We start from the raw sequence: 22,054 nt of genomic DNA, 5'->3' as shown, positions 1-22,054 counted from the left end.
GGAAACAAATTTTACGGTTTTAAAGAGTTCTTCCCATGACATTGTATACTGAAGACTGACCAGCTGAGAAACCCAGCCTTGTGAAGTCTTCTGAATTCTTGGACTTTCCAATCATAGCCAGCCATTGTTGGATTAGCTGGACCATAGCCTGACAAGAAGCTGAAAAGTGAAGACCACACCAGACAGCCACGATTTCTACACCTTCCTTCCCTTGGACCAGCAGTCTTCTGCCTACTAACATAACAGATCAAAACAAATACATAATCAAGTCCAAAAAAAATGTCTTAATTTCAGATTGGAAGTCAGGAAATGTGTTGCATTTGTTTCCATGGGAAATGAAAAGCTACGGATTCCTTCAAAATTAATAAAGATCAGATTTGACTGGAGGAGACATCCTGAAAATCTTGGCTGCAGACATGAAGAAACAAACCAACAAAAACTACAAGACAGGTAATGTATACATGGATCCCTTTTCATGGGAACAGCTCTGAGACTGTTGGGTACAGAGTCTTCATGACTTATTATTACATGCCATTCTTTCATATGGCATGGATACTTATATTAGAGTTTGGTTATGCAGTCCAAACAGATTTATAAAGTTGACAGATGTCTTTTACCTGCTCAAACATAGAGCAGAGAATCATCTTTAGCTGATTTGTGCATATGGCACATTCCATACTTGTGTTAATGTAGATATGTATGTTACCTTTAAAGTTTGTGTGTTTTCAGAACAAAAGGACCAGACACCAATGAAGACAAGTAGCCCAGGTGATCCAGCCTCTTAGAATGCCTCTGTTGCCATTCCTCAAAAATCTACATCCAGAACAACTTCAAAGAGGCTAGCTAAGATGGTCCAGCTTACAGATTTCTCCAGCCAGGGCTTCAGTTAAGCCCTGCACTTTCCCATCACACAGACACTGGACAACAAATGATACAGCTATCTCTCCCAGGACTTGACCATTATCCTAATTTTCTCAGGGTCCCCTAAAGATGCTATTGCCCCAAGACAACAGGAAGTAATGTTAAGAACATGACACTCACATTCCTGAGATGTGGGTAGTTTTTGGTTGTATGGTGGGTTATGGATGTTTGTCGTCATTTAGAGGGGTTGGTTGCAAGTTGTTATTGGTCATGGTCAGGGAGGAAACTAAGCAAAGGAGGTTACATTATGAGACCTCTTTCTTTTTCCCTTTCTTTCTCTCTTTTTCTCTCTCTCTTTCTTTCTCTCTTTCTTTCTCTCTTTCTTTCTTTCTTTCTTTTTCTCTCTCTCTTTCTCCTCTTTCTTTTTCTTTCCTCTGTCCTTTCTCTTCTATCTAGTGTTGGAGGAAAAGGGAAAAGGGATGAAAAGAAAAAAGAGGGTATAGGAATGATAGACTAAAAGGATAGGTTATTGAATCTACTTTTTAACTAAAAAGCCCCCAAAAGAAAAAACAAACAACAATATTTTGGCATAACAACATGGGCCATATTTCCATGTAGGGCCTGAGGAAGCTGAAAAAAAAAAAAAAAAAAAAAAAGGATATGGCTCCTTTAAGAAACCCTGTTGTATAAATCCAGTTACACTAAACTTAGTAGAAAAGAAAGTAGGAAGCACTCTTGAACGCATTGGCACCGGAGACCATTTCCTAAATAAAACACCAACAGCACAGACCCTGAGCACAACAATTAATAAATGGAACCTCTCGGAACTGAGAAGCTTTTGCAGGGCAAAAGACACAGTCAATAAGACAAAAAGACAGCCAACAGAATGGGAAAAGATCTTCACCAACCCCACATCTGACAGAGGATTGATCTCCACAGTATATAAAGAACTCAAGAAACTAGACATCAAAATACTGAACAGTCCAATTAAAAAATGGGCTAAAGAGCTAAACAGAGAATTCACAAAACAAGAACTACAAATGGCTGAAAGACATTTAAAGAAATGCTCAACATCCTTAATCATCAGAGAAATGTAAATCAAAATGACTCTGAGATACCACCTTACACCTGTCAGAATGGCTACGATCAAAAACACCAATGACAACCAATGTTGGAGAGGATGTGGAGCAAAGGAACACTCCTCCACTGTTGGTGGGAATGTAAACTTGTACAACCACTGTGGAAATCAGTATGGCGGTTTCTCAGAAAATTAGGAATCGAACTACCTCAAGACCCAGCCATCCCACTCTTGGGCATATACCCAAGGAATGCTGATTCATACCATAAAGATACATGCTCAGCTATGTTCATAGCAGCACTATTTGTAATAGCCAGAACCTGGAAACAACCTAGATGCCATCAACAGAAGAATGGATAGAAAAAATGTGGTACATATACACAATGGAGTACTACTCAGCAGAGAAAAACAATAAAAGCATGAAATTTGCAGGCAAATGGATGGAACTAGAAAAAATCACCCTGAGTGAGGTAACCCAAACCCAGAAAGACAGTCATGGTGTGTACTCACTCATAAGTGGATTCTAGATATAAAATAAAGAACAATCAGACCACAACCCATACAACCATGGAGCTATATATATATAGCATGGAGATCCCTAGGACGACTGTGGCTTATAATAAATTTCGGTTTTACTCAATTATTGAAAAAAAATAGCCAAATGAATGGAAACACATGAACTATGAACCAAAGGCTGAGGGGCCCCAGCTGGATCAGGCCCTCTGAATAGGTGTGACAGTTGATTGGCTTGATCAGTTTGGGAGGCAACTAGGCAGTGGGACCAAGTCCTGTGCTCATTGCATGAATTGGCTGTTTGAAACCTGGAGCTTATGCAGGGACACTTGGCTCAGTCTGGGAGGAAGGGACTGGACCTGCCTGGACTGAGTCTACCAGGTTGATCGCAGTCCTCGGGAGGATTTGCCCTGGAGGAGGTGGGAATGGGGGTGGGCTGAGGGTAAGGGAGGGGGTGAGAGGGGGAGAATAGGGGAACCCGTGACTGATATGTAGAACTGAATGGTATTGTAAAATAAAATTAAAAAAATAAAATAAATAAATAAATAAAAATAAAAAATAAAAAAATAAAATGGAAAAAAAAAAAGAAACCCTGTTGTACAGCAGAGCATTTAAATAGCTTTTTTCATGATAAATAGAAAGAAAACAAACTAAGTAAAAAACACCTGCCAAAGTGCAGGGCACCAGCATTCCAAAGCTGGGGGTTGAATGCAGTCAAACAAACCTCCAACTGGGCTGCAAGCTTTAGGCTTGGCTCTCATAAACCTAGATGTGGGCAAAGCCAGCTAAGGAAGCAGGACGGAGGGTCCAGGAGTAGCTTAGCAGTCTGAAGCTTGCCCATGTGGCCAAAAAAGGTTAAAAGATATGCAGTAAAGCAGGTTCAGATGGGAGAAAAAAATGCTAAAAAAGTTCCAGTGTGTTTAACAATGGCATAGGCTTAAGAAATAAAAGAAATAAAAGAATATGTGTATAGACAGTCATAGAAGGAAATAGTTTAAAAATAATAAAGTCTTTAAAGAGACAGTAAAAATAATAAAAAAGAATAAGCCACATAGAGATGGAAAATATACAGAGAGTCTGGATCCTGTATGGTATTGTGTTGATTTTGAATTTTTTGACTGTTGATATGCAAACAATAGCTGCTAAGAGACATGGGATTTTGAACTGGACTGCAAAATTGAACCAATCTAGATACTTTAGGAATGCCTTAACTTTAAAAAAGAAGTAAAAAAATATATATATTTGTCAAATGGAAATCAAATGCTCTGGGGAAGAGATTTTGCTTTTGTTTCCACAGGTAACAAGAGGCTGTGGATTTGTTCCAGGTTAATATAGATCACGTTTGACCAAGAGAGACCTCCTAAATCTTTTTTTTTTTTGTTTTGTTTTGTTTTGTTTTTCGAGACAGGGTTTCTCTGTGTAGCTTTGAGCTTTCTGAACTCACTTGGTAGCCCAGGCTGGCCTCGAACTCACATCTGCCTCCCGAGTGCTGGGATTAAAGGCGTGCGCCACCACCGCCCGGCGAGACCTCCTAAATCTTGACAAGTGGTATCTATCAACAAAGATTGTAGCTGATCTTCCCAGGACTTGGCCATTCTCTCAAATTTTCTCTCTGGGACCCTAAAGGTACTTTGTCCATAGACAGCAAGAAGCAGTTTGAAGAATATAACATCCACATTCCCAAGAGTTGGGTTGTGGGGTTTTGGTTATTTGGTGGGTTATGGATGTTTGTTATCATTTAGGGGAATATAGTATATTCATACAAATTTAAAGCTATTTTTGTTAACACTGTATATATGTTTCTAGTCTTGTTTAAGGTATTATACCTATGCAGTTCATTTTAAAGTGTAAGGTTTAAAAATTCTAGTTTTTGAAAGCTATTATTATAAACTATATAAGATAATCAGAAAACGTGTTAGTGGTTAGTCACTTAACAATCAAAATTGTAGATATGTTAGGTGTGCTTTCCAGATCATATAGAGATATTTTAGATAGATATATGGTCTTCAAACCTTTCAAAGACCACAGAATATGGCATTTAAAATGTTTTGTTACCTTAGGGCTTTTTGTGATAATGAGACACATCTGCTCCTGGCAGAACCATTTACTTCAGAGATGATGGGCACTGAAGAAACTCCTAATGGAGTTTGCTTTTAATGTGGGCAAGAAGCTGCTCTTACCTGGACTGATTGACAGTATGTTGTATAAACTGGACATGCAAGACCACAGGAAAGTGACCACTGAACTTTGCCAAAACAAGGCAGGATGGGCCTTCGGGGTTCCCACTTCACAGAAGAAACTGCCAGACATTTTTCAGGACACAGAGGAAAGTGACTGACAAACTTTGCCAGTATAGGCAGGATAGTCTTTTAAATTTTCTGCTTCATTGAAAAGTCTGCCAGATACTATGGGCCTGTAGGCTGAAGATGGATGCCCCAACATTGCAGAGGAACTCTGGGTGACTGGCCAAGCAGTCTGATATCTCTGTCATTTCTAGAGTTTTTGAAAATCGTTTGCAATGCACTTTTTGTTTACTTAAATAATACTATATCCTTCTGGACCTTTGATGGAGTTGAAGATTAGATAGTTATAATTGTAGTTTTCCTTAGATATGACAGAAAGTAAATTATGTATAAAATTTTGAATTTACTAAGAGAGGATAGATTATGGAGCATTTTCTTTAAATTTACCAGACATAAATGAATTGGAATTCAGTACATTGTGAATGTAATCTTTACTGGATAATTATTCTTATTGTATATAGTCTTACTATGTTAAAGTTAAAACCTTTTATTTTATTTTTTTGTTTGTTTGTTTGCTTTGATATTTCTTTTTTTTCCTTTTATTTTATTTTACAATACCATTCAGTTCTACATATCAGCCATGGACTCCCTTGTTCTCCCCCCCCCCCCCCTTCCCTTCCCCCCAGCCCACCTCCCATTCCTACCTCCTCCAGGGCAAAGCCTCCCCCGAGGACTGAGATCAACCTGGTAGACTCAGTCCAGGCAGGTCCAGTCCTCTCCTCCCAGACTGAGCCAAGCGTGACGGAGAAATGGCTGAGATCTACATGAACAACCTGGACATGAGTGGGAGTCCAGGTTGTTCATGTAGTTCATCTGATTAAAGTAAAGAATTCAGGGATACTAAAGGATACAATGGAGTCGCATGTATATCCATCCAGTCAATGCTACAGTATTTATTTATTTTTATATAGTGCCTATTCTCTAGGTGTGATGCTACACACCTTTAATCTCAACACTCTGGAGGCAGAGGCAGGGGGATCTCTGAGTTTGAGGCCAGGCTGATCCATACAATGAGTTTCAGGCTAGTTAGGGCTTCATACTGAGGCTGTAGCTCAAAAATAAAAATAGGGACTGGAGAGATGGCTCAGTGGTTAGGAGAGGACCTGGGTTCAGTTCCCAACATTCACCTCAAATGGCTGCAACAATCTGTAACTCCATTCCCAAGGGATCCGATGCCCTCTGGCCTCTGAGAGAACTGTGTGCATGTGGTGCACACCAAATTACACAGACATATGGAAAGTCACACAGGCACACACATATGCATAAATACAGCTAATCTGTAAAATTTGTAAAGTCTTCAAGAAATAAGTAGTACAAGTTAAGTTTTGCTTATATTTGCAAATCAAGCAAGGTTAAGACTGATCTGAATACTGCTAACTGGTGTCTCAGGATTCTTCAGACCTAGTCTTTTTTTTAATGGCCATTTATTTAATTTATTTAAAATTTATTTATTTATTTATGCTCTGTTTGCCTTTATGCCTGTATGCTAGGAAAGGGCATCAGATCCCATTGATGACTGAGAGCCATAGTGTGATTGCTGGGCATTGAACTCAGGACCTTTGGAAGAACAGCCAGTGTTCTTAACTGCTGAGCCATCTCTCCAGCCCCCAAGACCTAGTCTTTATCTTAATTTACTCAATAGCTAATAAATGTACCTGGCCAGCTCAGTCAGTACAGCGGGAGACTTTTTCTTTTCTGTTTGGACAGGGTCTCTGTTAGGTCCAAAATGGACCCCAGTCTGGGCTTAGCTCAGGCTGAACCAATTAAACAGAAGGATTGCTAGCAGATAACCAACGGCCTAAAATCAGCATTCCTCAGAAATCTTGTGAGATGAGTCTGGCAGTGGGGGGCATCTAGTTCCCTATAAACTCAAACAGGCCAGCAACCATCAAAGACACAAAGCCAACCCCAGTCTGATTCCCAGGCTGTTCTGACTTACAGGCCTCTTCCTGCCTCAGCAAACTCCCTTGTACCCCACGAGGCTCTCCTGTCTTTTCTCTCTGCACTCTCACGCACAGTCGCACCCTAGACAGCCCCAGCTGGCCGGGAACTCACTTTGTAGACCAGGCTCTCCTTGGACCAGGCCCAGCCTGTGAGGTTACTTTCAAGTGACCATATTTATATGTGTTGTGGTCAGTTTTAAATTAAATGTGTTTATTTTGAGGTCATTTTAAAAAATTGATTTGATGTGCTAAGGAGGCAAACGCACCTCTTCATGCTAGAAATGTGGTCTATCACTGAACCATATCCTGAGTCCACCAACATTTAAGATAAGGATTTAGTTATTTAGTGTGGAGACCCACAGAGGTTTTCTAGTGAGATCTGAGCTTGCTTTACCCAGCAGGGCTGCATAAGGGGATGACTGGACCAGGAGCGTGGTTACCAGGTGTTTGGAAGGGTCTACACTTGGCTGCGTGGTGTGCTTTGATCTAGCAAGGGGGAGGTCTTTTGCCCCGCCCCTTGGCATTGTTATAAAAAGCCCTTTTGAAGAGCCAGGGGGGCTGGTGGATTTTGATCCAGGTCCTCCCAAAGCTATCCTGTGTTTCTGTCTGTCTCCTCTCCACTATTTTTCTATCTAAAAAATTCTTATTCCTCTCTCCTCATAGGAATCCTTTAAAAGATGGAAGCTGGCCTCCCACAGATGGTGCCCTGAACAGGGACTTAGGTTCACGGACCCCCACAATTCAGTGTGCAATAATCCCCTGTAACTGGAGTAATAGACTGTAGTGAGTCACCACGTCGGTGCTAGAAGCCAAAGACAGGTCCTCTGCAAGAGCAGGACTTAAACTTATGAGCCACCTCTCCAGTTCAATTTTTCAAATTTAAGTTTTGAGACAGGGTTTCATGGTGTGGCCTTTTCTGGCCTATAACCCTCTACGCAGATTAGACTGGCTTTGAATTTACAGAAATCCTCTGGCTCCTGAGTGCTGGGATTAAAAGGCATGTATCACCACATAGAATAATCTTTATTTTTATGTGTACGAGTGCTTTGCTTGTATGGACGTATGTTGGGGCACCATGTGCTTGCAGTGCCCACAGAGGCCAGAAGAGGGCACTGGATGCCATGAAGTTGGAGTTAGGAGCAGCAACGTGAGTGCTGGGAACTGAACCCGGGTCCTCTGAAAAAGCAGCCAGCGCTTTTAACCACGGAGTCGTTTCTCAAGGCTTGTTGAGGGCACTTTTAAATGCTCAAATTTAAATATGGTGCGTTCACTTTGAAGCATCTCTTTGTAAATTCGGGGCATACATAGTCGTGAGACGCCGACCGGGCTCGTGATACGCTTGAGAGGCCATCAGTAGAATCTTCTCATTTCAGGATTAAAACAAATAAAAATCACGCAAAGTGTGTGTGTGTGTGTGTGTGTGTGTGTGTGTGTGTGTGTGTGTGTGTGTGAAGGACACCTCTCGGGAGTCTCCGGTCATGTGGCCAGATTGTCAGGCTCCGGGTAAGTGTCTTTTCCCTGCTGAGTCACCTGGCCGACCTTGTTTATTCTGTTTCTGCTTTGGCCTGGCCCCTTGCTTTGGACAAAGTGGCTCTCGCTTTATCTAGAAAGTAAATGTGGAGTTTCCTGCGCCCGCTTATGTCCCTTCATTCGGCTAGAGCTGCGACGAACACCAAAGAACAGGCCGTGGTCCCAGAATAAATCCTCGTTAAAACGCCTACTGGGCGGCAGCCTTGGCAGGGCGGCTCCGGGAGCATCTCGGCGCTCAGCTGTCATTCAGGCGAAGGGGCGTGTCCGCGCCTGGCCGTCCAATTAGAGACGCCGGCGTAAGGCGTGGGAGCCACAGGGCGGAGGGCGAGGGGACCGCTAAGGCCCATCACTCCTCATTCATGTTCGCACCCGGGGCTCGGCGCGGGAGGCGGGAGCCTGGGAGGACGCCGGGATATGGTAGGTGAGACCCGCGGGCCGAGGACGGGGAGGGGCAGCTGTCACCCGACGCAGCCGGGGGCGACGGGACCCGGCCTCCGCTTCAGCTTTGGAGTCTGCGCGAGTGGCCCGCCTGGTTCGGCCTGGTTCGGCGCGGCTCGGCCCTGTCCGGCTCCGCTCGGCTCCTCTCGGCTCTGCCCGGCCCTGCTCGGCTCTGCCCCGCTCGGCTCTGCCCGGCCCTGCTCGGCTCTGCCCGGCTCTGTTCGGCTCTGCCCGGCTCTGTTCGGCTCTGTTCGGCTCTGCCCCGCTGCTCGGCTCTGCCCCGCTCGGCTCGGCTCTGCCCCGCTCGGCTCGGCTCTGCCCGGCTCTGTTCGGCTCTGCCCGGCTCTGTCCGGCTCTGCCCGGCTCTGTTCGGCTCTGTCCGGCTCTGTTCGCTCTGCCGCGGCTCTGCCCGGCTCTGTTCGGCTCTGCCCCGCTCGCTCGGCTCTGTCCCGCTCCGCTGGGCTCTGCCTGGCTCTCCTCTCTGCCCACCCAGCCTCAGCTCCGCTAGGCTCCGACCCGCTCTGTCCCGCACTGTTGTTAATCCAATGTGGTGACTCCGGGCTCAGATGCGGAGTCAAGCGGGTTCCCAGCCCGTCCTTGCTCCCCGAATAAGGGGACCTGTTTCCTTTAAGTTTTCCAAAACTGTGGGCGGCAGGGTCCCGAATGCACGACTCCGTGCTTCTCTCTTGGCTCTCCCTAAATCCCAGGTTTTCAAATGGCAATCTCCCCTCCATTTGATTGCGTCTTCTGTCAGCTGTCACCAGTGGCTCCAGCCAGAGGCAGTGTTTTCATTATAATTTTAGAACAAATGAACTATCTTTACTTTTTTTTTCTTTCCCAAGATTTTTGATCCTCTTTTTGAAATTATTTACTTATTGTGAAGGGGGACGGGTGTTGTCAGAGCCAGTGTGTGGAAGCCAGAGGACAGTTTGCTGCATTGGGCTCTCCCGAGAGATCGAACTGAGGTGGTCAGGCTTGGTCAAAAGCGCCCCTACTTGGTGAGACGTGTCGATGTTACTGTGACAATTAAAAAAAAATTTTTTTGCCTTTGATTCTGGAATTCGGAGGCAGAGGCAGGCGGATCTCTTTAGTGGCCAGACTGGTCTTCTGAGTTCTAGGACAGTCAGGGTTACATAGAAAAACCTTGTCTAAAAAAGAAAAAAAAAAGAAATAGAGATTCTTTTTTAATGTGTGTGTCTGTGTTGAGTGTATGCCGTGTGTGCGCGTGCGTGCGTGCGTGCGTGCATGCGTGCGCGCGTGTGTGTGTGTGTGTGTGTGTGTGTTGTGTGTGTGTGTGTGTACTACGTGCGTGCGCGTGTTCGTGTGCCCATGTATGTCAGAAGAGGGCTGGAATTACAGGCATTCTGAGTTGCCTGATGTGGGTGCTAGGATTTGTTAAGTGTCAGACTCAGGACAGATGCTTATTTTACATGTCAAAGCGGACTCTGGCAGCCAGTCTCCCAGCAACTCCCTGTTACAGGGTCATTCTGGCTGGCATACCCTGCCTCTTGCCCTAAACTCTGTAGCCCAGGGACTGGGCTGGGCCCCCTTCCCAGGCTTCTGATTCCTATTTAACCTCAGCCATTGGCTACGCCCCTTTTCCTCTTGGTCTCTGGGTTCCCAGGTATTCTTTTTGCTCCCTCTCTCTTCTCCTCCTTTCTGGCTCTGCCCCCACCCCTGCCCCCATGGTCAGGTTCAGTCTCGACCTTCCAGATGCCTCTAGCTATGCCCTTCCTCATATCTACAATAAACCTCCCTAGTCCAGGGCCGGGCGGTGGTGGCAGCACACGCCTTTAATCCCAGCATTTGGGAGGCCGACCCAGGCAGATCTCTGTGAGTTCGAGGCCAGCCTGGTCTACAGAGCGAGATCCAGGACAGGCACAAAAACTACAGAGAGAAACCCTGTCTCGAAAAACCAAAATAAATAAATAAATAAACCCCCCTCAATCATACCTTGGAGCAGTCACTTCTTTATTTCATTCATGATCCAAACACATCTTTTTTTTTTTTTTTTTCATGTTCCCCCCAACACACAAATGCTTTATCAATACAACATATATAAACTCTAAGGAAGGAAGAAGTGCGTCCAGGGTGCAGAGAGCGCTGGGAGGAGATTGCAACAGGTAGATGCTCATGGTAGAAAGGGTGTCTTCAGAGGAGAGACAGGTCCAGGTGTGGCAGCTTCTCAAGCCTCTCTCCTTGCGCAGGATGGTGAGAGGCACTCCATTCAAGGGGAGGTGTGCAGTCTGATTTGTGGCTGGACGTGTTATAGAAGTATGTCTGGAGAACACAGAATCGTGTGGACTTCTTTATGAGGGAGTATGCCAGTCTCACGTCCTTCTTGACATTTAAATACATGGGATGTTTTAGGACTCGGTGGCTTTCGAGGATGTGGCTGTGAACTTCAGTGATGAGGAGTGGGCTCTGCTGGACCCGTCTCAGAAGAAACTGTACAGAGATGTGATGCAGGAGACCTTCACTAACTTGGCTTCCATTGGTAAGAATAAAATTATCTTTAAACCTAGATTATTAGAAAACAAATATTCCTTGCTCATTAATGAGATTTCAGTATTCAGCATGTAAAAAAGAATAGTTAGGTAAGCAGCTATGCAAGAGTATCATGGTTCACCATGGACCTAGAATCTGTGAATTTTTCTGTCATTTGTAGTTTTTTTTTCTCTCTTGTTTTTTCCCACCCTCTTAGGGGAAAATTGGGAAGACCAGAGCATTGGGGATGAGTATGAAACCCAGGGAAGAAATATAAGGTGAGTTGTACTCATAAAAGAAACTGGAGTCCCGTGATGGAGTCTTAGTATGTTGTGGGAAACAACACCAAGAACCCAATTTCCTGCTTATTTATTTTTAGAAAACTTTCATGAAGACTTTTTAAAAAAATTATTTTTGATGCTGGAGGGATGACTGAGGGGTTAAAGGTATTTTTTGCTCTTGTGAAGGACCTGGGTTCAGTTCTCAGCACCCAAATCAAGTGGTTCACAACCTCCAGTAAATCCAACTCCAAGAGATATGACGCCCTCTTCTGGCTTCCATGGGCACTGCACTTACATGTTACACATACAGGCAAGCAGGTGCACACAAATATTTAAAATTTTAAGTATTTATTTTAAATTATTTGTGTCTGAGTTTATATACATTTGTGCATGGCCTGAGGAGGCCAGAAGAGGATGTTGGGTCACCCAGTTAGAGGCAGTTGTGGGTTGTCCACTGTGGGTGGATGCTGGGAACCAAACTCAGGTGCTCTGGAAGAACAGCAAGTGTCCTTAACTGCTGTGACATCTCTCTAGCCCTCAAGCCCCCAAGATTATGACACCGTTTTCTTTCTCTTTTTTTAAGATTTATTTGTTTTAATTTATGTGTCTCTATATGGATATGCACACATGAGTGCAGCTACCTACAGAAGCCAGAGGGCATCAGATTTCCTGGAGAGCTGGAGGTGGTTATGAGCCACCTGATGTGGGTGTTGGGCACTAAACTTGGGTCCTCTGTAAGAGCAGCCAGTGCTCTTAACTGCTGAGATCTCTCTCCAGCTTCTCACCAAGAACTTTTAAAAATGACATAGCTGTGCAATATTCAAAGAATAACTCACTTGAAACAGTATTAAGAAACTGCACATCAAAGCAGACGAAAAAGAAACTACACATTTTGAATATCACTTACATTTTTTAGATGTACTTGTTTTATGTATATGAATGTTTTGCTTCCATATATTTTTACCATGTGCATGTCTAGTACCTGCAGAGGTTAGAAGAGGGTGCTGGATTCTTAGATCTGGAGTTACAGGCAGTTGTGAGCTATCACATGGGTGCTGGGAACAGAATCTCAGTCATCTGAAAGAGCAACAAGCATTCTTTTTTTAAAAAAATAGTATCAACTTTTATTCAAAAGACAAAAAGGAACTCAGCCAGGAAAAAAACCTGTAAGCTACCTAATGATTCTATGTGTACAGAAATTAAATAAACACTGGTTGCACAAGTCTCACAAAATTAACTCAAAGTGACCCCTTCAATTGTTAACTTTCTGACTCTCTCCAACTCTGGGTGTTTCCTCCAGATAGGCCCCAAGCTCCAGAGCTCACTCTGCAAATGGAGGCGATCTCCTCCAGAGCTCACTCTGCAAATGGAGGCGATCTCCTCCAGAGCTCACTCTGCAAATGGAGGCGATCTCCTCCAGAGCTCACTGCAAATGGAGGTGATCTCCTCCAGAGCTCACTGCAAATGGAGGCGATCTCCTCCAGAGCTCACTCTGCAGATGGAGGGGATCTCCTCCAGAGCTCACTCTGCAAATGGAGGCGATCTCCTCCAGAGCTCACTGCAAATGGAGGCGATCTCCTCCAGAGCTCACTGCAAATGGAGGCGATCTCCTCCAGAGCTCACTCTGCAAATGGAGGCGATCTCCTCCAGAGCTCACTGCAAATGGAGGCGATCTCCTCCAGAGCTCACTCTGCAAATGGAGGGGATCTCCTCCAGAGCTCACTCTGCAAATGGAGGTGATCTCCTCCAGAGCTCACTCTGCAAATGGAGGCGATCTCCTCCAGAGCTCACTGCAAATGGAGGCGATCTCCTCCAGAGCTCACTCTGCAAATGGAGGCGATCTCCTCCAGAGCCTACAGCTCCCCCCCCCACGTGTTGCTTGTGGTTTCCAGGCAAACCCAGCCCCAACGATGCCCAATCACAAAACAGTGTTGAAAAATAATTTAATGTCTGCTTCCTGCCACATGGGTTATGTCACAAGATGTGTGGCATCTGCCTCATTCCCCTGCCATACACCATGCAAACATGGGATACCTCCACAGCTCAGAAACTCCTTTGTGCCCTGGAGCTGGACCTCACAGAATCACACCATGGTGGCTGGCAGTAGCAGACGGTTGAAAACATTCTAATCATGGATTGCTGGAGGACGATGCCCATCACCTCCTTTCTACTAGTTTCTCAGCTATGTAACGTGTGTAAGACATACCTGAAAGTGGATCATAACATTCAGAACTTCTAGAAACCAGACCTTCAGTTTTCCAGTCTGTCTTCCCACTGCACAACAGAAGCAAAGCCTGTGTATGCACACTGGACAGTGATATTACAAGCTCATAGTCCTCCATGCCAGGATGGCAGAGCTACCCCTCCCCAGGAAATCCACTCTCAACAAATTCTGAGGCCAATGGACACTGCCCAGGTCACCACAGGGACCAACAGAACCTCAGTCTGGCTCATGGTCCATCCCAGACCAAGCAGCTTTGACAGTTCAGCCAACCTTCTCTTCTTGGTCTGGGGACAGTGGCCCCCACACTCACCATGGCATAGATTTGGGTCTTCCTTACAGTTCCCTACAGCAAAACAAGTGGAGAATCCTGCAAAGAACCTGTAAGCTACTTCCCACTGGTACTCCTGACTGCTAAGCCTTGCTGGAGTTCCTCATTAGCTTGGAATGTCCAGCTGGGCTTCAGGACATTACCCTACCAGTTGAGCAGAAACCAAATAACTCATACAGCCCAAGCTTTAAAAGCTCTGCCCTGCCGCGCTAGGGTGAGATAGGGCCCTAATCTGGGAAATTTGTACTTTGATAAAATTTTCATTTCCCTAGAGCACTTCCTGTTCCTCTTCTAAGGCACAGGGTTCTATGTGTGCATATTCCATTTCACACTCAATGTCTAGTGCAGCTAAGCTTTTGCTTCATAGTTGGGAGGTCCTGTAGCCAAACACAGGTCATATTCAAACAGTAACTGTTGTTAAACAAAGGGGGCCATGGATGAGAGCACAATGAAGGGACTATGGGAGGGCTGTTTCAACTTTTTAACAAAATTTTTTGGGATTAAAATTGCAACGAGTACTCTTAACTGCTGAGCCATCTCTCCAGCCTCAATATCATGGTTTTGATGGTAGCTATGGTTAAACTCTTTCAAAGGACTCATTGTATACATGTCACCTGAAAACTGAAAAAGTATGTCAATGTTTATGAGATCCTTAACCTTTGATTATGAAATCATTAATAAAGAGACCACTGATAATGTAATTCTCATTCTTCACAGAGATCATGTAGAATGGAGACCCTGTGAATGGAAAAGTCCATGTAGGGAAACCTTCATCCAGGTTCCAGTTCTTAAACAGAACAAGAAAACTCTTCCTGGAGTAAAACCCTATGAATGCAGTGTGTGCAGAAAAGTTTACACGTGTCATTCATCTCTTAAAAGGCATATGAAATCTCATACCGAACACAAACAGTATGAGAATCACAAATACAGAGTAAAGTCATATGAATGTAAAGAATGTGGGAAAACATTCAACTTTCGAAGTTCCTTTCGAATACATGAAAGGACTCACACTGGAGAGAAACCGTATAAATGTCAACAATGTGGGAAAGCTTTCAGTTGGCCCAGTTCCTTCCAGATACATGAAAGAACGCACACTGGAGAGAAACCCTATGAGTGTAAGGAATGTGGCAAAGCCTTCATTTATCATACCACCTATCGAGGACACATGAGAATGCACACAGGTGAAAAACCCTATCAATGTAAAGAATGTGGGAAGACTTTCAGTCATCCCAGTTCATTTCGAAACCATGAAAGAACTCACTCTGGAGAGAAACCCTACAAATGTAAACAATGTGAAAAAGCTTTCAGATATTACCAAACTTTCCAAATACATGAAAGGACCCACACTGGAGAAAAACCTTATCAATGTCAACAGTGTGGAAAAGCTCTCAGTTGTCCCACATCTTTTCGAAGTCATGAAAGGATTCACACTGGAGAAAAACCATATAAATGTAGAAAATGTGGCAAAGCCTTTAGTTTTCCCAGTTCCTTTCGCAAACATGAAAGAATTCACACTGGAGAGAAACCTTATGATTGTAAGGAATGTGGGAAAGCATTCATTTCTCTTCCAAGCTTTCGAAGACATATGATAATGCACACTGGAAATGGGCCTTATAAATGTCAAGAGTGTGGGAAAGCCTTTGATTGTCCCAGCTCATTTCAAATTCATGAGCGAACACACACTGGAGAGAAGCCCTATGAATGTAAGCAGTGTGGGAAAGCCTTCAGTTGTTCTAGTTCTTTTCGAATGCATGAAAGGACTCACACTGGAGAGAAACCCCATGAATGTAAACATTGTGGGAAAGCCTTCAGCTGTTCCAGTTCTGTTCGAATACATGAAAGGACTCACACTGGAGAGAAGCCCTATGAGTGTAAACAGTGTGGTAAGGCCTTTAGTTGTTCCAGTTCCTTTCGAATGCATGAGCGAATTCATACTGGAGAGAAACCCTATGAATGTAAGCAATGTGGTAAGGCCTTTAGTTTTTCCAGTTCTTTTCGGATGCATGAAAGGACTCACACAGGAGAGAAGCCTTATGAATGTAAGCAGTGTGGGAAAGCCTTCAGCTGTTCCAGTTCTTTTCGAATGCATGGAAGAACTCACACTGGAGAGAAGCCTTATGAATGTAAGCAATGTGGGAAAGCCTTCAGCTGTTCCAGTTCCATTCGAATACATGAAAGAACACATACTGGTGAAAAACCATATGAATGTAAACAGTGTGGTAAGGCCTTCAGCTGTTCCAAGCTCTGTGCGAATACATGAAAGAACTCACACTGGAGCGAAGCCCTATGAGTGTCAACAGTGTAACAAGGCCTTCAGTTGCTCCCGTTCTTTTCGGATCCATGAAAGAACTCACACTGGAGAGAAACCTTATGAATGTCAACAGTGTGGGAAAGCATTCAAGTGTTCTCGTTCCTTTAGAATACACGGAAGAACCCATAATGGACAATGATTCTTTAAATGCAAATCATGTGATAAAACCTCCAGTGTCCCATTATCCTTTGATGATATAAAAAGACTCTTAGCAAAACCTTGTGAATAAAATAAAAATGTGGAAAACCTTTCAGTTCTCTACATGTGAATCCCAGGAACCAACTCAGACTAATAAAAATCCCTGTGACTGTAGGTGATGGGTCAGTGGTCATGCCACTTAGTGAGGCCACATAAACACATAGAAGAAAAACACTCTACATTAGCTAATGTGTAAAAGCCTTCAGTTGCTCAGTTATCTGGAAACCACAAGCTGTAGTCCAGAGCAGCTTAATGAATGCAAGCATTGTGGGAAAACCATCAGTAGTCTATAGCCTCACAAACATGTGAAGAGGTTCACTGTATAGAACCCTTACAAAAGTGAAAACTAATGGTTAATGTCCCATTTCATCGAGTGCTCACATGATACTCGCTTGTGAAACAGTGAGCTCTTGAAGACAACCACTGGAAAGGAGTCCTATAAGTATAGATAACATTGGAAAATTCCATGCAAGTTAGTATATGTATATTTTAGAAAAGTCATAATATGAAAGAAATGTAATTGTTTTTGTCAGTTGCTCATTCTTAAAAGTATGACTCTAGACTATGGATTTCTGTTACTTATGCACATGAACATTGAGGTTAGACAATTCTGTAAGCCCTCAGTAAACAATAGTACACAAATTTAATAAGTAGGGTTTTTTTTTTTTTTTTTTTGACAGGGTTTCTCTGTAGCCCTGGCTGGCCTGGAACTCACTCTGTAGACCAAACTAGCCTTGAACTCAGAGATCTGGGATTAAAGGTGTGCACCACTATGTCTAGCTTTATAAGTAGTATTTTTATTAAACCTCTTACTCTAATTTTCCTTTCTGCTGTGGGATGGTCTGTATGTCAAATTGCTCTGATTGGTCAATAATAAAACACTGATTGCAGTGGCAGGAGGAAGTAGATGGACAAGGAGAGAGGAGAATGCTGGAAGCAGAAGGCTGACGCAGAGAGACACTGCCAGCTGCCGCCATGACCAGCAGCATGTGAAGACGCCGGTAAGCCACCAGCACGTGCAAGGTATAGATTTATGGAAATGATTAATTTAAGCTATAAGAAAGTTAGCGAGAAGCTGCCACGCATACAGTTTGTATGCAATATAGTCTCGTGTTTACTTGTTGGTCTGAGCGCTGTGGACTGTGGGTGACAAAGATTTTCCTGTGGCAAGACAGGAAACTCTAGCTAACTTTCCTTTTTGAAGTCTTTTGGAATCATCAGTGAAGGGAACTGTATCGCTAATACGATATTTTTTCATAATTTTTGTTTAAAATTTTTTCTGTAATGGGCTATTAAAAGGTATCAATTTAGTTATTGATGTGAATTTTCCTCTTGTGTCCTAGATCTTCCTTTTATCCATTGTATGTTTTCTTTTAAAAAATGATTTATTGGGCTGGAGAGGTGGCTCAGAAGTTAAGAGCACTGATTGCTCTTCCAGAGGTCCTGAGTTCAATTCCCAGCAACCGCATGGTGGCTCACAACCACCTGTAATGAGATCTGGTGCCCTCTTCTGGCCTGCAGACATGCAGGCAGAACACTTTATACATAATAAATAAATAAATCTGAAAGAAAAAAAAAAAAAGATTTATTTTAACCGGGCGGTTGGTGGTGCACGCTTTTAATCCCAGCACTTGGGAGGCAGAGGCAGGCAGATCTTTGTGAGTTCGAGGCCAGCATGGCCTACAGAGTGAGTTCCAGAAAATACTCCAAAGCTACACAGAGAAACCCTGTCTTGAAAAACAAACAAAAATATTTTTTTATTATTTTAAGTTTGTGTGTGTGTATGGGGTGTGCACATGAGTGAGGTGCCCATGGAGTCCAGAACAAGGTTTTGGATCCCTAGCAGGAGAGACAGAACCGTGTAAGCTGCCTTACATGGTGCTGGGAACCTCACTCAGTCCCCTGCAACTGCAGTGCCTCCTCTTAACCCGTGGGTGGCGCTCTACTCCATCCATGATACACTTCCAATCTTTTTTTATTATTTATTTAAGGTTTTTTATTTTTTATTTTTTGTGGAGGACATAAATGTCCTATCTAACATAAATGCCCTCAAATCTGTAATCCTTCTGCCTTAGAATCCCAAATCCTGGGATTATGAGCATGCACCATCATGCCTACGTTATTTATTCTGATCCAAAGAAGCTTATTTGAGGCAGGAAAGAATCTTACTGTCTTCTGTGATAATTACTTGCCATAAATCTGTGAGTATGCCAAGTTTATGTCATACTATCTCAGTTGTGGAACTTTGTGTTTTTTTAAAATCATTTTTATTGCTTGTTTTTTGGAGCTGAGGATGGAACCTATGTCCTTCACATGCTGGACGAGTGCTGTACCACCGAGTCACATTCTTACCTTGCTTTTTTTTTTTTTTTTTTTTTTTTTTTTTTTTTTTTTGAGACAGCTCATTGTGCAGCCCTGGCTGCCCTGTAGCCCTGCAACTCACTATGCAGACCAGGTTGAACTCCTAGAGATCTGCCAGCTTTTGCTTCCCACAGATTGGGATTAAAGGTGTGCAGCACTATGTTTTAATCATTTAAAAATTAGTACGGTACACACATAGAGCAATGTGCGTTTGTGAGTGTAGGTGCATGCTGGCATTGGTGTACATGTGATCAGAGAACAACTTTTGGAAACTGGTTCTCTCCTCCCAGCATGGTATCTAGAGACTGAACTGCGATCACCAGGCTTGTAATGTGTCTTAGTCAGTGTTCTGTGGCTGTGAAGAGACACCATGGCCATGGCAGCTCTAATAAAGGAACACATTTAGTTGGGGCTGGCTTACAGTTCAGAGGTTCCGTCCATTATCATCCTGGTGGGTAGCATTCAGGCAGATGTGGTGCTGGAGAAGGAGCTGAGAGTTCTACATCTTGATCCGTAGGCAACAGGAAGTGAACTGTCTCACACTGGGCGTAACATGAACATGTATGTAAGACCTCAAAGCCCACCCACCCACAGTGACACACCTCCAACAAGGCCACATCTACTCCAAGGCTACACTTCCTAGTAGTGGCCACTCTATAGACCAGGCATCCAAGCCCATGAATCCGTGGGGGCCATACCTATTCAGTCACTACATACAATAAGCACTTTTTATCCATCTTGTAGGCCCTGTTTTATATTTTGATCCTTACTTGTCATTTCTTCTGGCTGTATTTGTATGATAGACTTTGTGTTAGAAAGCAACACCTATGATAGCATGATCTAGAGTTGTAAATGGCTTTCTGGGGCTGTGCTAGTGTGGATGACATTTTGGCTTTTTTAAAGACAGGATCTCAGACAGGGTTTCTCTGTGTAGTTTTGGTGCCTGTTCTGGATCGTGCTCTGTAGCCCAGGCTGGCCATGAACTCTCGGAGATCCACCTGGCTCTGCCTCCTGAGTGCTGGGACTAAAGGCGTGCACCACCACTGCCAGCTCTTGAATGTCTTTAAAACGTTTCACTTATGTGTGTTTGTACATGTGTGCAGGTGTCCAGAGGCTAGAAGAGGGTGTTGGAGCCCCTGAAGCTGGAGTGCAGGCAGTGTGAGCCAGCTGACTACAGTGCTTGGAACTGAACTCCAGGCCTCTGTAGGAGGGCAAGCACACTCCTAACTGGTGAGCCATCTCTCCAGCCTAAGCTTGATGTTCTAATCCTCCCCTCTGCCTTCCACCTCCTGAGTGCTGGCATTACGGCGACTGCATCTGTTTATGCGGTGCTGGGGATTGAACCCAGGGCTTCATGTATGCCAGGCAAGCATTCTACCAACTGAGCTTCAGCCTCAGCCCACAGCTTGTTTTCTACAACTCAGGTGTTATGGTTCCTCATCAGACCATTGTTCATCCACTTGCACCAGATGCCTCAGGGGGAGTGTAAAGGAACATCTGTCAGGTTCTTAGTCCTCACATGTGCACCTTGAAAACTGTGCTGGAACTCTAGGAATACTTGCTTCGACCTCATTTTCCTGACGCTTTGCCTGCCAGTTCAGAGTACATTCATGGGACTGGAGATGGAGATGAGTGGTATCTGCCTAGCATATGGGAGGCCCAGGGTTCTAGTCTCATCGTTAGAGAAGTGGAAAGGTACCAACTCTTCAAACTGATGCTTCAAATTCCAGTCACTATTTTTTACCTTGAAGTAACATTTTCTTTTGGGGGACAGGTTCTCATATAGCACAGATTGGCCTCAAACTCCCTGTGTAGCAAGAGGGAGGTGACCTTGAACTTTTGGTTTGAAAGTTTTGAGGCAGGATAGGAAGACAGGAAGGGCCAAGCATGGTGGCACACACCTTTAACCCCAACACTCAGGAGGCAGAGGCAGGCAGATCTCTGAGTTCCAGGCCAGCTTGGTCTACAGAGGGAGTTCCAGGACAGGCAGGGAACCAATATAGAAAAACCCTGTCCTGAAAAGCCACCTCCCTGCAACCCCCAAAAAGACAGAATAATTAAGGAGACAGGAGAAAGAACACCTAACTCCCTTGGAACTGGTTTAAATCTTTCACTGGGTCTAAGCCAAACATGTGACCTTTTGAGTTTAATCTTGCCGGCATGCACTTCATGTGTGAGCTTGTATATTTCTGAGAAAAACTCACAAATGGACATTTATTCTAAAGCTTGGAAATCATCACCAAATAAAGGAGAAGTTTCAGGAAATTTGACTAAGATCATTCAGGGACCTAATGAACCTTTTTCAGATTTTGTAGCTAGAATGATGGAGGCAGCAGGAAAGATATTTGGAGATGTAGAAACAGCTCTGCCTCTGGTTCAGCAACTAGTGTATGAGCAAAGCACTAAGGAATGTCGAAGAGCTATTACCCCGTGGAAAAGAAAGGGATTAGAAGCTTGGCTAAAAGCCTGTCGGGAAATTGGGGGACCGCTAAGTAATGCTGGTCTAGCAGCGGCAGTCCTCGCGGCCCCTCGAGCTGCACAATCGAGAAAAAATGAAGGATGTTTCAACTGTGGCCAGAAGGGACACTCTCAGAGGCAGTGCCCTAGAACAAGGGAACGCCTGTCCACACCTCAGAGGCAGCCTGGCCTGTGTCCTAAGTGCAAAAAGGGGAAATATTGGGCAAATGAATGTAGGTCGGTCAAGGACATCAATGGTCAACCTATCCCTCAGTCTACTGACCAAGAGCCAAAAAACAGGGTGAGGGGCCCACGTCCCCAGGGCCGAAAGTTTTTGGGGCAATACAGGGTCCCAACATGAGGCCCCCTCCTCAGCAAGGAGAGCAACCCTAGGCTCCACAGGGTTGGACCTCCATTCCACCACCGGACTGGTACTGACTCACAAGATGGGAGTACAAGCAATTGAAACCGATATGTCCTGGACCACTAGAAAAGGGAACTGTAGGAATAGTACTGGGACGGTCTTCCTCCACCATGAGAGGGTTGTTTGTATTTCCTGGGGTTATAGATTCAGATTATACAGGAGTAATTAAAGTACTGTGCCATTCTCCCCACAGGATCATATCCATAGCTCCAGGGGATAGAATTGCTCATCTTACCTTCCATGCATGAGCGATTTCCAGCTAAGGACAAAGAGAGGAAAGATGGTGGTTTTGGTTCCACAGGAATAGATTTGGCATG

At 44.2% G+C, this 22,054-nt stretch overlaps 1 protein-coding gene across 1 annotated transcript; it reads left to right on the top strand.

Annotated features, from left to right (window-relative positions):
• The first annotated feature begins 8,477 nt into the window (after positions 1 to 8,477).
• LOC114695255 (zinc finger protein 709) lies at positions 8,478 to 16,345 on the top strand. Its single transcript, XM_028872523.2, has 4 exons — positions 8,478 to 8,645; positions 11,037 to 11,163; positions 11,371 to 11,431; positions 14,704 to 16,345. The coding sequence occupies exons 1-4, from the start codon at positions 8,643 to 8,645 to the stop codon at positions 16,244 to 16,246; spliced, it is 1,734 nt and encodes a 577-aa protein (XP_028728356.1). The 5' UTR covers positions 8,478 to 8,642; the 3' UTR covers positions 16,247 to 16,345.
• Positions 16,346 to 22,054: the final 5,709 nt, after the last annotated feature.

The sequence above is a fragment of the Peromyscus leucopus genome, chromosome 7, assembly GCF_004664715.2.
Source record: "Peromyscus leucopus breed LL Stock chromosome 7, UCI_PerLeu_2.1, whole genome shotgun sequence".
NCBI lineage: Eukaryota > Metazoa > Chordata > Mammalia > Rodentia > Cricetidae > Peromyscus > Peromyscus leucopus.
Note: the sequence above shows the minus strand (reverse complement) of the source record. Positions and strands in the feature narration are given on the sequence as shown.